Raw genomic sequence first — 17,269 nt, 5'->3', positions numbered from 1 at the left:
TCACTCTGTCATCAACCGGCCATGCACAGGAGCTCCTTGCAAGATTTCTGGCCAGGGAGTCAGAAGAATAGTCAGAAGAGTAGCCCAAGAGCCAAGGACAACATGGAAAGAGCTCCAGAAGCATTTGCTGCCATCGTCACAGAGAAAACAATAGGCAATGCACTCCACTGCTCACGCTCACCCCGCAAGACTCCATTACTAAAGAAATGGCACGTTGAAGCTCATTTAAAATTTGCTACAACTCATTTAGACAAACCTATGAAATACTGGGAGAGTGTAGTCTGGTCAGACGAGAGCAAAATTGAACTTTTTGGCTGTCATACTACAAATGTTTGGAGAAGAAATGGCACTGCACATCACCCTAAAAACACTATACCAACAGTGAAGTTTGGAGGTGAGTCATCATGGTGTGGGGCTGTTTTTCATCGCATAGTACTGGCAGTCTTCATATAATTGAAGGAACATCGAAAGGAGCCCTTTTACCAGGAGGTTCTTGAGAAGAATCTGCTGCCATCCACCAGGATGATGAGATGTAGGTGGACCTTCCAGCAGGACAACGATCCAAAGCATACAGCACTTTCCATCTATTTCAGAGAGGAAAAAAAAAATCAAGGTGTTAGAATTGACCAGTCAATCACCTGACTTTAAATCTTGCTCAATTGGATTCAAGACTATATGTTCAGAAGAATGGGGCAAAATCAGATCGGAATAATGCGGTCGATGAACAAAACAAAGGCTTCTCCACTAAGTATTAAATAAATTTCGGTTAGCGTTTTCACTGCTTTTTCCTGTGTCATTCCACTTTATTACCCATAACTTTATTTATGGACTTTAATGTTTGGATTTCTTGAGTTAATACTGAAGTCTGGTGAAATTGTCATGTGAATAGCTTTATTGGAAATATTTACTGAGGAAAAAAAAATGTTGACGCGTTCAATACTTATTTCCCCAAGTGTATGTATGTAGTCAATAGAGGTTGATGTGAAAAAGGAAATTCAGGGCTTATGCAAAAAAAAAAAAAACCCTCAGTGAATTATTTTTACATGCATTACTAGAATTGCACATTTTTGCTAGGTTTTTAAGTTTAGCATAACATCATTCTAAATACATATTAACTGCAGTCTCACTGCCTCCCTGCAAGTGAGAAAGCCATGGGTTGTAGGGAAATGACTTCTGGAAACTTGCTGATTTAAATTATGAGGTTAAAAATCACAGTTTAACTTCATACAAAAACCTTAACCTTTTAAAGCACTGTGGTCCTTCAATTTATATCTATACTATGATCTTTCTCTGGCTAACTACAGAAATTGCATCATCTGGAGGTTCCTGGCTTTAGCTCAGCATTTGACACTGACTCTGAGAGGAAAGTCTGCTGTCTACAGGAACTGCGATCTTTCACCCAGCTCCTGCAAAACATTCACAACATAGAGGTAAAACTACTGCAAAAATGCCATGACCATCTTTGCATTAGTGCCATGACTATCCTTGCATACCTGATGTTTGTCACAATATTTCAGATCTGTCTATGAATATTAACCTACTGACATTACAACTCTAACTGGTCTGATATATATTTTTAATTAAATAATCAAACTAACTAATAAACCAGTAATAGCTTTAATTGTGTAAAATGTAACCTATTAGGTTCCCCACTGGAGTTTGACTGTATGAGTCCTTGTCAGTTACATCCCAACAGAGAAAGAAACAGATTGACGAAAAAATGTCCGCTGAACGTCCAAAATTGGTTCAAACGATGTTTTTTTTATTACTCACAAACAGCCTCTCAATGGAAAATAGAAACAAAATAACTGGCTAAAACACACTTTCTAACCACTCAACAGCTCCTCGAATTCACTTGCAACCACAAGAATATGGCCTCCCTGACTTTGTCCTGACCAGTGGGGAGACGTAGTCAGGACAAAAACTTAATAATTTTAATCCATTCAACTTAAAATTATTCACACATTGAAATATGTCTACAAATTAGTAGAGTCTACTTAATTTTTTTAGTATTGCACTCAAACTTAAATAATTTAAGTATGTTGTAATTAAATTGTTAAGTAGATATGAAATCTGGGCTAACCGTGTAAGAGAAAAGTGGGGGTACTAAAATTGAGACAGCATTAAATTAAATTCTTTTAGGGGTCATATAGGGAAGTTGTAGAAATGTAATTTGATTGAATATAGAAATATTACAGAATCCTGAACGTGGGAGTAAACGCTGCCGATAGAAGCTTAGCTCAGTGGAAGCATGCCTTCAGCATCTAAACAGTGGTTTTGTTTTTGTCTCATGGTGGAGCTCTGACATCACAGGGCTGTGGAAAGCCCTGCATTACTATAATTTGTAATACCCTGTAGTATCTGTATGATATCTATCTATATTAATGTTCTCACTTTATGTTGGGTATTATTATTATTATTATTATTATTATTATTATTATTATTATTATTATTATTAAAAATATTACAAACCTAAGTAAGTTGGCTTCAAAGGCCTGTTGCAATAGATGCCTTAGATGCCCGAATTCATATGTGTTACTAATAATATGTGATTTGGGGCAGAGAGATTAACAAAGGAAGGATAGACAAATAATTGGATGAGTCAGTCATACACTATGGGCAAATCAGTCATGGTTCCAGTAGAGGATCACTGGTTTCTCCTCTAATTTTGGAATGGATTCCAGCAGTATTACATCAACCAATTCTCCAAAGAGTACAAGATACTTTTGCTTCTTAATTAAGAAAAGAAAATTGAGTTATGTCTCTCAGCAATCTGTCACTGTGAGCAATCTGTAACTGTTGTTTATTCATGTGCTTGAATTCCCATGTTGAGATGGGGATGGTACCTGAATAATACTGTGTTAAATGTGCAGTTTGTGTTGCATTTCTGTACATGCCGTCTATATCCCCTGCAGCCCAGCAATTCTTTTGAGAACTACAAATTATTTCATTGTTTGCTTTTCCTTAGGACATATGTTGGATATGTTATGGCCGCTGCAGTGAAAACTAGGCTTTCCTGTTTGTTTAATTTGATGAAAGTACTTTGTTATAATTTCGTAATAATTCAAATGTGGTGTTATTTAAAGCGAAGATAACTTCATTTAAGACAATCTTATGAATTAATAAAGGGTTGGGCACAGCATAAATTCATCACATACTGAAACATGACTAGTAAGAACATATGAAATTAGATTTTCTTTGAGCTTAGAGCATTTCTTCTGTTTCAGCTGCCGACCCAAATGGGCTCTTTGCTTGGATCTTCTTTAGCCCTGCAGTACCTGGATTGTGTACAGGATGAGTCTGCATTCCTGCGCCTTAACTTCTGGCTTGGGCACGCCCTTCAAGAGGGTAAAAATATCCCAAATACTTTTGTTCCTTTTTCAATTGGCTCTGCTGTTGTGATCGTTCCTGTGTCTGGTTTTCCCTGAAATAAACTGGATCCAGTAATGTTTTTTTTTTCCTCTTTCATTGTTTATGGGATAGAGTTTCTGCTATGTCCTGAAGAGGGGGGCTCAGACAGCCTTTCCGAGGCATCTGTATTCCTGAGTAAGATACTTTCCTCGCAACAGTTTCTCCAGGTGAGTCTACACAGGATGGACATTCCTGGTAAATGCATGTTCTAAAATTAAAATGACAAAATTTGTTATGTTTCTAGCCAGTTTTTGCAAATTTATAAAATGACAGTGGGTTTCCATTAATTATTGTTAAGAGATTTCTTTGAAGATGGCACAATAATATTATGTAATTAAACAAAGGCTAGTTATTGTCCCAGTGGCATTCGGGCTTGTTGTAGGAAGCGTAGCTTTTTAGTGTTTTGAATTTTTGCATAAAAGCAGTTGGATAATAGCCTAGTTATGTTTTGGTTTGTCCGTAAAGTTTGGGTACGGCCTAGAATTCAATTCAGTTTTATTTCTATAGCACTTTGGACAATGGACCTAATCACAAAGCAGCTTTTCTGAAATCTGGATATCAACTTTAAATCCATAAATGTATCCTTTTACTGTTAGTCAAATGTGCTCTTCTCAGGTCAGTTGTGTTATAAAAACACTAAATTAAATTAGTGTTACTTTCTGTGTTTTTCAGGAGGGTTTCTTCAGCACAGAGAGTTTTCTCTACAAGTTCCTGAGTGTGTGGGATGGCTCACTGTTGTGCTCCCAGATTTTGGATCTTCTCAGCCACATCCCCCTGATATCCAGCAGTTGTGAGTACAACTTTGCTCTTTCCAGGCTTGCTTCCCTCAGCTTTTTCTTTCTTATTTATTTATTTATTTATTTATTTATTTATTTATTTTTTGGGGGGGGGGTGGGGGGGTGTTATTTTTAGCTGACAGTGTCAAACTCTGTGACTAGATGATTAAAATAATTATGCAGCCTTTAAAAAAAAAAACACACCTCCAGCAAATCTGAATTTAAGAGCCTTGACTTTTAGATACCAGCTTTGGCTCTGTATATAAATATGACTGCTCGGGCATTGTTACTGCACTGGGCTGTGAACAAAGCTGGGAAGCAAAATATTTGCTGACTCCTTGGCTTTAAAATGAATTTTTAGTGCAGTTCTTGTTTACTTTGACCATTATGTAGACAGTTGGTGTGTGATTTTTCTCCAATATCCACAGACTTAAGAGTGCTTGTCTTTGAGCCACTGATTCAACTATATTTCACCTCTAATGTATTCTTTAAGGTGAGTGTCTGATCCTTGTGCTTTCTTCCTATTCATTTAGAATTTCAACTGTGGTGCTTTCTATAGAAAAATAATTATACACATGCATTCCCCTATGAAAGTATTGGAATAGCAAGGCCAATTCTATCGTTTTTGCTGTACACTGAAGTGTTTGAGATCAAAAGATTTTCAGCTTTCCTGTTATTTATATCTAGATTTAGAATATGGCATCTTTGGTGGCAGACCACGTCATTTTTAGGTGAGCAAAAGTATAGACAGAAATCTTGTATATAAATTTTGTGTTATTTATTTATATATAAAATGAATGAATGCTTTCCAGGCTTGTACTGCTTTTAGTTGTTTGTTTTGGGAGGTCTCTTCCTTCAGTCTCATCTTCAGGAAGTGGAAAATATTCATTTGGGTTAAGGTCTGGTGATTGACTTCGCCAGTCTAACACCTTCCACCTTTTTCCTCTGTTGTGTTGGCAGCAGAGCATGTGAGTGAAGCAGAGTTGTGATATCCGCTCTATGCGTGTGCGCTCCACTCAATTACATTTACATTTATTCATTTATCAGACACTTTTATCCAAAGTGATTTACAAATGAGAAAATACAAGTAAAGCGATATCAAGCACAGAACAATACAAGTAGTGTATTACTCAAGGCCAAGGAAATGCTCCACTCGTACTGCTCATGTTCACTGTTAAAATGCAAAAAGTTCATGCAAATCCTGCTCTGACATGAAATTTCTCTCTAGTATATTTGTTTCTGTTTGTAATACATTGCTTGAATAAATTCCTCAATTATAGTAGTAGAGATAATTATATTTGTGGGTGATATTCTGTTACAGGCTATGTCTTTTTTTGTTAATTATTATTAATTTATTTAAATTTATTAAATTGATTATCAGATGTCTAGCAGCTAGCTCCTTGGTAACCTTATATAAAAGGCATATGAATAGGCAGTCTGAGAGAGCGGAGCAGAAATTTAAGAAAGGCGCTTTCCACACCACACTGTGTTTGGTCAGTGACTACGTTTACATGGACAGCAGTAATCTAATTATTGACGTTACTCGGAGTAAGACAATATTGTGATTAAAGTGTTTACATGAGTCGCTTTTAGACTATTCCTTTCATCTACCCATTTTAGATGTTATAGAACATGTGTGCTGTCAATCGAACTGTCATTACGTCACCGCGCCACGCCATCCCACATTCCTCCAGAATTTCACGCATCAACATACAGTTCGTCCTTGTTATGGTACTGTATACAGTTTTGGGTGTTTTTATTAAAATTTTTTACGAATGCTCTAAGAGCAGCTAATTATGTCATGCTGTATGTGCAAATAGACGACTGCTTGAAGCCGTGGGCTGCGTCCCAAACCGCGTACTTACCGTCTATATAGTAGCCGAGATACATGTATTTCTCCTACTACAGGCCTATAGTAGGCAAGTATGCGGTTTGGGACGCAGCCATGCTCTCTTTTTTTTGCCGTAAAACGGTTGAGCACTGTCCTGTGTACGTGTCCTGTTGCAAAATGCGGTGAAAACTCACACAACGTTAATAATGTGATTAAGGTGTTTACATGTCTGTAATACACGTCGATAATGTGACTAAAACAGGAGGGAGTACTCCACATGTCTTAATTCGATTTGTGTTTACTTCGAGTATGACTTTAATCAGATTAAGGTAATTAAAAATTGCTGTTTACCTGGTAGTTTATTAATCAGAGTATTGTCTTAATCAGGTTAATAGTGGATTATTGTTGTCCATGTAAACGCACTGACTGTCTTGCTGCATGATAAAGTTCCTCAGAATTAGACTGGATGCATTTCTTTGTAAACTGGTAGACAGAATCTTGCTGTAGACTTAATTCATTCTGCTGCTACCATCATGAGGTTAAATAATCAATAAAGATTAATGAGCATGTTCCAGAAGCAGCCATTCAAAGCCTAAGCCATGACACTACCTTCAACATACTAGACCGATGAGCTCGTATGTTTAAAAAAAAAAAAAAAAAAAGTATTAAAATTTATTTTTCATTTTATTTACATGAGCAGATCCTTTCTTTCTTCACATTTTGGCCTTTCCCTCACTTTGGTCAAAGTTAATCTTGTTTCCATAACATTTGTGGTTTATGTGAACTCCTTGTTTCTTTGCGAATTCCAATCTGGCTTTCTGATTCTTTCTGCTGATGAGCATGTTGTGGTATGACCTCTATATTTCTGCTCTTGAAGTCTTTTTCGAATGGTAGATTGTGATACCTTCACCCCTGCCTGTGGAGGTTATTGGGAATGTCACTGACTTGTTTTTGGGTTTTCCTTCACAGCTGTCACAATGGTTGTCTTCAACTGCTATTTTCCTTGGCCAACCTGTTCAATGTCTGGATGTCAGTACACCAGCAGTTTCTTTCTTTTTAAGGATATTCCAAATTGTTGTATTGACTATGCCCAGTGCTTGTGCAATGGCACCGATTGATTTTCAGTCTTTTCTCAGCATAAAAATGTATTGCTTTTCTCCCATAGACAGCTCTCTGCCCTTCATGTTGGTTTATCCTTTTTAACAACAAATGCAGTTTTCATAGGTGAAACTAGACTGGACTTTCACTAGAAACCAAGACTAGACATTCAGAGCTATTAACTGTTTAAACAATCAGTCTAACAGGGCACACCTGGACAACAAGAAACATGTCAAACACATGTTCCAATATTTTATCATCACTTGAAATAATGGGTGAGTTCAAGTTGTTTAACACACCTAGATGTAAGTATCAGGAAATAAAAGCTGAATTTCTGATCTATTGTCTCATATTCATCTTTTGATCTCAAAAACAAAAGAATTCTCCCTGCCGTTCTAGTACTTTTGAAGGGTACTGTACATCTTTTTATGTAAAGAAAATATTTGTGCCAAGACTTGTACACTGTATGGCCAAAGGTTTGTTGACACCTGACCATCACATTCATATGTGCCTTTTGAACATCCCACTGCATATTTAGTCCAACTTTGCTATCTTCTGGGAAGGCTTTCCACTTGATTTTGGAGTGTGGCTGTGGGGATTTGCTCATTCGGCCACAAGAACATAAATGAGGTTCGGCACTGATGTCAGGTAAGAAGGCCTGGCGTGCAGTTAGCGTTTCAGTTCATCTCAAAGGTATTCCATGTGATTGAGGTCAGGGCTTTTTTGTAGGCCAATTCAGTTCTCCCACACCAACCTTGGCAAACCATGTCTTAATATGGACCTTGCTTTGTACAGGGGGGTATTGTCATGGTGGAATGTATTTGGGCCTCATAAATGAAGGGAAATCTTAATACTGTAGCATACAAAGACACCCTATAAAATTGTGTGCTTCCAGCTTTGTGCCAACAGTTTGGGGAAAGCCCATATATGGGTGTGATTGCAGGTGTCTACAAACTTTGGCCATTATGTGTGTGTGTGTATGTGTGTGTATGTATGTGTGTGTATGTATGTGTGTGTGTGTGTGTGTGTGTGTGTGTGTGTGTGTGTGTGTGTGTGTGTGTGAGATTATATATATATATATATATATGTATATATGACACACACAGTGAGGGGGAAAAAAGTATTCGATCCCCTGCTGATTTTGTACGTTTGCCCACTGACAAAGAAATGATCATTCTATAATTTTAATGGTAGATTTATTTGAACAGTGAGAGACAGAATAACAACAAAAAAAAAATCCAGAAAAACGCATGTCAAAAATGTTATAAATTGACTTGCATTTTAATGAGGGGAAATATGTATTTGACCCCTCTGCAAAACATGACTTAGTACTTGGTGGCAAAACCCTTGTTGGCAATTACAGAGGTCAGACGTTTCTTGTAGTTGGCCACCAGGTTTGCACACATCTCAGGAGGGATTTTGTCCCGCTCCTCTTTGCAGATCTTCTCCAAGTCATTAAGGTTTCGAGGCTGACGTATGGCAACTCGAACCTTCGGCTCCCTCCACAGATTTTCTATGGGATTAAGGTCTGGAGACTGGCTAGGCCACTCCAGGATCTTAATGTGCTTCTTCGTGAGCCACTCCTTTGTTGCCTTGGCTGTGTGTTTTGGGTCATTGTCATGCTGGAATACCCATCCACGACCCATTTTCAATGCCCTGACTGAGGGAAGGAGGTTCTCACCCAAGATTTGACGGTACATGGCACCATCCATCGTCCCTTTGATGCGGTGAAGTGGGCCTGTCCCCTTAGCAGAAAAACACCCCCAAAACATAATGTTTCCACCTCCATGTTTGACGATGGGGATGGTGTTCTTGTGGTCATAGGCAGCATTCCTCCTCCTCCAAACACGGCGAGTTGAGTTGATGCCAAAGAGCTCCGTTTTGGTCTCATCTGACCACAACACTTTCACCCAGTTGTCCTCTGAATCATTCAGATGTTCATTGGAAAACTTCAGACGGGCATGTATATGTGCTTTCTTGAGCAGGGGGACCTTGCGGGCGCTGCAGGATTTCAGTCCTTCACGGCGTAGTGTGTTACCAATTGTTTTCTTGGTGACTATGGTCCCAGCTGCCTTAAGATCATTGACAAGATCCTCCTGTGTAGTTCTGGGCTGATTCCTCACTGTTCTCATGATCATTGCAACTCCACGAGGTGAGATCTTGCATGGAGCCCCAGGCCGAGGGAGATTGACGGTTCTTTTGTGTTTCTTCCATTTGCGAATAATCACACCAGCTGTTGTCACCTTCTCACCAAGCTGCTTGGCAATGGTCTTGTAGCCCATTCCAGACTTGTGTAGGTCTACAATCTTGTCCCTGACATCCTTGGAGAGCTCTTTGGTCTTGGCTATGGTGGAGAGTTTGGAATCTGATTGATTGATTGCTTCTGTGGACAGGTGTCTTTTATACAGGTAACAAGCTGAGATTTGGAGCACTCCCTTTAAGAGTGTGCTCCTAATCTCAGCTCGTTACCTGTATAAAAGACACCTGGGAGTCAGAAATCTTTCTGATTGAGAGGAGGTCAAATACTTATTTCCCTCATTAAAATGCAAATCAATTTATAACATTTTTGACATGCGTTTTTCTGGATTTTCTTGTTGTTGTTCTGTCTCTCACTGTTCAAATAAATCTACCATTAAAATTATAGACTGATCATTTCTTTGTCAGTGGGCAAACATACAAAATCAGCAGGGGATCAAATACGTTTTTCCCCTCACTGTGTGTGTGTGTGTGTGTGTGTGTGTGTGTGTGTATATATATCATATGCATGCCACTGTATTTTAAGTAATCTCGTGAATACGGTAGTACCGTAATTATGTTGTATGTGCGGCAGTTAATACTATTTTCTGTAAAGCGACACATCTCGCTGCTTTTGCAGAATACCGAAAAGTTAGTAACACTTCATTTAAAAAAATTATTTACTTTAATCTTTTAAATATTTTCTGTTTGCTACCATTACGCTAACTGCTGTGTGTAGATATTAAAATCAGGGTTTGTACAAGGTGCTTGAGGTGCTGGAATTTGGCTTTTTGAAATTTAACTACTGAAAAACCTTGAAAATAGCTATTTTTAGCCATGTTATATCTAGTGTTGCTTTGGAAGTGCTTGTATTATAAAAGGTCAATAAAAAAGAAATCGCTAAATAACTTTTAAAGTTTATTTTTGATAGAACACATACTATCCTTTCACTTAAAATATGGCTCCCTGCTGCAGCCCCTGCCCCTCCTCCTGCAACTCACTTACTCACTCATTTTGACAGAGACAGCTCCGTCCACTTTTCAGACTCCTCTAGTGACTTTTTAAAAAAAAAAAATTTCCCCCTTAAAAAAAAAAAGCACCTAATGACAAATCTAATGACTTTTTTGGGCAAACCTTAGCTATTGTCCATAGAAGAGAGTGGTCAGTACTGACCGGCGAGAGCGAGGTCTTGCTTTCCCGCTGCAGTTACACCTCTCTCTGCAGCTACTCTGTTCAGTGAGTGGCAGAGGAGCGGCACATTCATTCTCTTCCATCTTTCTCTCTGAGTGATCATTTTGCACATAGCCGAAATCACAGCACAGTTCTGTCCTGAATAAGCTATTTCACATAACAGATGTTTACATATAGTCCACAAGACAAGATAATAGCTGAATTTATCAAAATTACTCCGTTCAAAAATGTACATACCCTTGATTCTTAATACTGTGTCTCGTTACCTGGATGATCCACGTTTTTATGTTTTGTGATAGTTGTTCATGAGTCCCTTGTTTGTCCTGAGTGGTTAAACTGCCCACTGTTCCTCAGAGAAATCCTCCAGGTCCTGCACACTCCTTGTTTTTCCAGCATATTCTGCATATTTGACGCCTTTCCTACAGCGGCTATATGATGTTGATCCATATATTCACACTGTGGACAACTGAGGGACTCGTACACAACGATTACATAAGGTGCACACATTCACTGATGCTCAAGAAGGCAACACGATACATTAAAAGCCAGGAGGAGGTAAACTTTTGAACAGGATGATCAGTGTAAATTGTTAGTATTTTGTCTTCTGGGAGACATGTAACTATCTTATTTAGCATTTGAAGGGTAGTACTAAATGAAAAAAAAATCTTTAAACAAAATAACAATAATTTACACTGATCATCCTGTTCAAATTTTACCTTAATGTATCCTTTTTGGAAATTAACACAAAATTTGTAACGTTGGCTCGCTTACTATCAAACACCAGTTAATCTTGGTATTTAAACACCGTGGTTAGCATAACATTAGCTCGCTTTCTAGCAAACAGGAAATCGCTAAAGATTAAGCTAAAGAATTTAGGTTAAATGAAGTCACTAACCTTTTGTGTATTCTGCACAAGCAGTTGGATGTGTCGCTTTAGTGAAAATAGTATTAACTGCTGCACATACAACATTACTATGGTACACAGTATATAGTGATGTAAATCATCTAGTTTGAGAGTGCGACATATTTATTAACATTATATTGTATGCATGGCATTATGTTTGTAGTGCTAAGATTTGAATTCTTCACCAGTTGTAACTGAGTTCCTTGCTTCATGTCCTCCCCACAGTGCAGCATCATTGAGTGTCTGAACAGTATGCTGCATAAATGGCTTACTTGGCAGTCTGTTAACCCTTTAGACGAGTGCATAGACCTCAGTGTCAACACCAACAACACAGTGTGAGCATCGCTGACATTATTTTCATGAATTCAATGATACTATATTCAAAAGAATACTGATTATAAGACCTGTGACCTCTGTGCTAATTGTGATCTGGTAGTGACATCCTCATAGATGTGTCTGCTGACTTAAATGTCAACATAATTTATGGTATATTCAGGGTGTTCATGTTTATAAAATGTCATCGGATGGGAAAATGCATCAAATCTAGTCCTATACTGATCAAGTGTTTAAGCTAATATTGGCCTGGTATTACGTTCAGTACCAAATTGCAACATGTCTCTTGTTTGTTCCTATGCAACTATTCACTTCAGCTCACTGTGATGCTTCTACCTCAGAATTAATTAGAAGGAGATCCAGAACCATGTGGGTAATTTTTTGTTGCTGAACATAGAATCCTGAGAAGAAAAAGAATGCTTCACATGGGTTATATAGGTTGCATTGTTACCCAGAAAAACTACTTGTAAATGATCTCTGTCCTCTTCAAATGTTATCCATTTAAAGTTGTTCTGAAAAATTTAATACTTATTTATGGAAACTGTTTGTCTTGACTGTTTTTAACCTGAAAAGGAAGAAAAAAGGCAGGCAGTACTAGGTCAAGACTTGTTTGAATTTGCTGTATGTTGAAAGTGCATTGTGGAATCAGGTGTAATGGGGGTGGATATGCCAGTGTATTGGCTTGCACTGCCTGCTGATTTGGTTGTATTTGTTATTAAATTACTGAGATATACTGCTTAAAGACTAATTTAGAACAGGAATAAAGTGCATTTAAATGCTTTAATAGGCCACAAATCAATGTGATATCTCTATTATTTCAGACCAACTTTGGGTCTGCTAGTATTGAGTCTATGTATGCTGTGGGCAGTAAAATGTTATTCATTTTCTGCAGAACTATGACCCTATCTGGGTTTATAGATGCAGTCACTGAGCTTGTGAGCTTTGTGGGACGCCTTGCTACTGAGGGACTGCGTCTGGAGAACTGCCACATCCTACTCCTCAACCATACGCTCAACTTCTATGAGACGGTAATGCAGTCTTGTTGTCTGGTTTTTATGAACTTGGATACATTTTGCAGTCTGATATCTGAAAAGAAAACCCATGTAATTTGAGAGTTAGCTAGTAATGTCAGTTGAATTGTTTCAAATTTTTTTATTGTCCTGTACAAATGTACAGTTCTTATTTGTGATTTTATTAAGACATACAATGCAAAATAAAGCTGTGTGTGTTTTTTTATGGTCTTGTTTTAGGTGTGTGATATGTTGGTGAAGTACGCCTTGCCTGTAGTTATCATGCCCCCAGCTGGTGTGTTTTATCCGGCTCTCCTTGCCACCGACTCACTCACTGTGGATCGATTAGGTTATATCATGTACAGGTAAGCTGTGATTATATGTTGGGCAGCAAAAATTAATTGGAATTAGCTGAATTGAATGTTAATGGCATTTAAAAACAATCATGCTCCATGGTCCAAAATTGGATATAATTTAGTGGTAGGATGCAAACCACTAAAGAAAGTATTGGGGATGTTGTGCACACACACACACACACACACAACAGGAAATTATGTCAATGAAAAATACTGGGTTGCAAATGGGCCTTAAAATGTTACTCTTCTAAACATCATTACTCTTTTCCTCAGATACCGGACAAATCTGGCTTTGGCAAAAAAACAGGAGCAGAAAAATGAGGTAATTAAAATAAGTGTATGGCCAACAATAGTTGTTAGTTTTGTATTTTGTAGTTTCACTGAAATATTTAAGCTAAAGATGTGTAGCTCATTCATTTGGCATTTATGCATGCCTCTTGTACAGTCAGCTAGATAATCAGTCACTGCCAACATATCCCACATATGCCAAATATTAGTTTCACAGTGCCTGCTGACGAGAAATGTATTTAATCTTGTTGAATTGCAGAACACCTTTCACATAAGTAGGACAACGTACCAAGATTTCAATAAGCAACTTGTGGCCATGGTGAACTGTCTGTGGAACTCCAAACCATTCTTGCCTGGCACAACCAGTGAAATTGATGTGCACCTGAGTAAGGTACCTGAATACTGGAGCCACTTTGATCTTGTTCACCATCCAGCCTTCTTCAAGTATGCCATTGAGTTTCACCAGAAGGTGAGTATGTGATATTGACATTGGGGGGGGGCATAATGAGCCATATGACTAATTGTGTAGACAACAGGTGGACAGAACCGTATGTGAACAGAATACTGAGCGTTTATACTTTTGTGAAAGTATACATAATGTGTCAATCTTAGTTAATTAAAAGTGGCAGTATCCAGCTGAAAATGTACTCAAGTGAAAGTAAAAAGAGTTGCTTTTTTACAATGGACTGAAGTAGTAAAAGGTAAAATTTAAATGTTTTTAACAGATGTAATTAAGTTAATGTTTTTTTATGTGAAATATTACATTTCTTTCTTTTTACACCACTATTTATTACTAATAGTTTGGCAGTTCTGCCTGAAAACATAATTCAGTGTGTATAAATTTGCGGTATTTACTATTAGCTCGAATTTCACTTTTTGCAAAACAAACCCACAAAAAAGGCTCACTTGGTTAAATAAAAAATTAATTTTTAAGGTGGGTAGAGTTCATGCCTATCAGGGAGGCAAAGGAGACAACTCACTCAATTTTTATGAATCCTTGTTTACTCCAGCATATTGAAACAGTTTACTGAGGTAGGGCCAGTGGTGCTCAAGTTTTCAGTAGTATTCAATAAAAGTATAAATATACCAAAATAATACTTGCATATCGTAATGAAGTACACTATATGGCCTTCCAAAAACTTTGCCACCAAGCTGGAAGCACACACTTGTATAGAATGTTTTTGTATGCTGTAACATTACAATTTCCTTTCACTGGAACGAAGAGACCCAAACCTGTTCCATTATGACAGTGCACGTGTGCACAAATCGAGCTCCATGAGGACCTTATTAGCCAAGGTTGTAGTGGAAGAATTCCAATGACCTGCACAGAGCCCTAGCCTCAATCCCACTAAACACCTTTTGTGATGAATTGGAACGTTGACTGCACCCCAGGCCTCCTCACCCAACAGTGCTTGACCTCACTAATGCTCTTGTGGCTGAATGAGCAAATCTTCACAGCCATGCTGCAAAAAAATAGTGGAAAGCCTTCCCAGAAGAGTGGTGGTTATTATAACAGCAAATGTGGGACTAAATCTGGAATGACATGTTCAAAAAGCACACATGGGTCTGATTGTCCACAAACTTTAGACCAAATAGTGTACATTACTCAAGTATTTAGGGCAGTGGTGGCTTGGTGATTAAGGCGCTCTGGGTTACTGATCGAAGGTTGGGGGTTCAAGCCCCAGCACTGCCAAGCTGCCACTGTAAAGCAAAAGCCCTTAACCCTCTCTGCTCCAGGGGTGCTGTATCATGGCTGACCCTGCACTCTGACCTCAGCTTCCTGGCATGCTGGGGTATGCGAAGAAAAGAATTTCGCAGTGCCCTAACGTTATTTTCCACCCCTGGTCAAGAAAAGTGTGTTAATATGGGCTTGAATTTAATATGTATAGGAGCTAAAATGAGCTTGACTTTTTTAAGAATATAATATTTAATAAGGTCCTTTGGTCTAAAAATCCTTCACCAACTAGTCTGTTCTAATCAGAACAGGAAAGTAGAATTATGAATATTCATGGTTTTCCTTTTTTCCCCCCTCTCAGTGCTGGCCAGAGAGGATGTGTGTGGACCTGGCCTCCATAAAGGTACTGTCATTTCCATTTTTATTAATGTCACCGGTACTGGTTTGTTTGTTTTTGTTTATTTGTTTATTTATTTATTTATTTATTTATTTATTTATTTATTTCTGTCATGTCATGTGTGCCTGTGTGCGCACATAATTGAGTAATTTGTATGTGTTATCTTGAGGTTGGAAGATACAGGAGCTGGTATATGGAGTTTCTTTTCTGCCAGGGCTTTGACGGCCTAAATGACTTCATCCAGGTCAACACAGGACAGAGCAGCTCCTCCGGCTCTAGTTCCCTGTGAGTTGGATGGTCAATGGCTTGAGGATTATGTCTTGCATGGGAAACTGCACAGAGACGACGATTCTTTGTTTGAAAGGTCATGTACATAGTTTATGGACGTGTGGAGGATACCACAATGGAACTGTATATAAACGTGTATATTATTTTTGTTGTGTGTGAGAAGAGCGTTTGTAACTATATGGTTTTGCTTTTTGTCCTTTTTGCAATCTGTAGTTTATGATTATTTTTATTTCTGCTGTCTCACTTCCATCGCACATGTATTTTTTAAAATGTAATCTCTGAAAGATTGCAGTGCCTAATGAAGCCTGTCTTTCATTTGACTATATGATGCTCTAATTGTATGCTGTTTAACCGGTGCATTTTCATACAAACTCTTGTTTGAACAATGAATTATGATTAAGTTTTGAACTTTCATTTCAAATTTTTTTTCTTCCAGTTTGACTATATTTTCCTCTGGAAAAAGTAATACTGTTTCTTTAGAATGCTATTTATAAAGCCATGATATAATTGCAAGTCCCAGAAGTGAATGAACAGTAAAATGGTAGTTTTGTAGTTGGAAATGCACTCTACATTAATGGATATTGCTGTGTTCATTTGTCTTCAACTTGTAATTGCACACCATTTCCATCCATTCAACTAGTGTCTTCCATAAATTTATTAAAACTTATAGTCTAATGGAAATTCCAGTTGATCAACAACCAAGTTATTCGTGAGGCAAATCTAGTTGCAGCTATTAAAATGTCATGTATGATCTCTAATGGATTGTAATTGGCAATCTGGACATGATATAAGAGCTTCAGTAAACAATATAAGATTGTAAATGAGCAGGCTTTGTCAACAGAAAGTCTTTTCATTCCTTTTCTATATATATATATATATATATATATATATATATATATATATATATATATATATATATATATATATATATATATATAAAATTAGTTGTATATTATATTAAGTAACGTGCTTTGCCTAATTTAAGTAGTTTTTAATTTTATTTAATTAATTAATTTACGGTGCCCTGTAACTGATCAGCTTGCAAGTATTTATGATTTATTTTCTATCAGCACTGTGTAATGAACTCCGGAAATCCACAGCTATATTCCCCCCGTCTGTGTTGAGAGGTTGGTGCGCGCGCCTCTCGGTAGTAACAATCCGGTATTCAGCTCGGTTCAGTTCAGTGGAGAAACATGTAATCAGCTGTTCATGCTCATTTTACTGAACAGCGAGTCCTCAGCGCTAATGCCGGTGTGGAAATGATGATAATGGTTTCCAGTCTTCAGCTTTCAGCCGGTCGTGGAGGTCATCTCTAGCGCAGGATAAGAAGGCGGACATTTACTCGCCTGGGTGGAGGAGGTAAGACTTCATATTAGTAAGTGTATTTAACTACACCGCGACGTGTTAAATCAACGAGCCTATACGTATGTGTTCTCGTTATCCGGGGCGCTGAAGGAGACGGGAGATGGACGACAG

The 17,269-nt window shown here is 37.9% G+C and overlaps 1 protein-coding gene across 1 annotated transcript in view; it reads left to right on the top strand.

The window, feature by feature from the left end:
* The window catches only part of cenpi (centromere protein I), a 28,092-nt gene extending 11,720 nt beyond the window's left edge, over positions 1-16,372 (top strand). The window contains exons 9-20 of the mRNA XM_017473325.3: positions 1,305-1,430; positions 3,228-3,348; positions 3,484-3,578; positions 4,084-4,201; positions 4,616-4,680; positions 11,672-11,781; positions 12,672-12,807; positions 13,030-13,154; positions 13,419-13,467; positions 13,693-13,902; positions 15,470-15,511; positions 15,675-16,372. Of these exons, the coding sequence (XP_017328814.1) occupies positions 1,305-1,430; positions 3,228-3,348; positions 3,484-3,578; positions 4,084-4,201; positions 4,616-4,680; positions 11,672-11,781; positions 12,672-12,807; positions 13,030-13,154; positions 13,419-13,467; positions 13,693-13,902; positions 15,470-15,511; positions 15,675-15,794 (1,317 nt within the window). The 3' untranslated portion in view covers positions 15,795-16,372. The remainder of the gene's footprint in view (positions 1-1,304; positions 1,431-3,227; positions 3,349-3,483; positions 3,579-4,083; positions 4,202-4,615; positions 4,681-11,671; positions 11,782-12,671; positions 12,808-13,029; positions 13,155-13,418; positions 13,468-13,692; positions 13,903-15,469; positions 15,512-15,674) is intronic.
* The last annotated feature ends 897 nt before the right edge of the window (positions 16,373-17,269 follow it).

Source organism: Ictalurus punctatus, chromosome 8 (assembly GCF_001660625.3).
Source record: "Ictalurus punctatus breed USDA103 chromosome 8, Coco_2.0, whole genome shotgun sequence".
Classification (NCBI taxonomy): Eukaryota; Metazoa; Chordata; class Actinopteri; order Siluriformes; family Ictaluridae; genus Ictalurus; species Ictalurus punctatus.
Note: the sequence above shows the minus strand (reverse complement) of the source record. Positions and strands in the feature narration are given on the sequence as shown.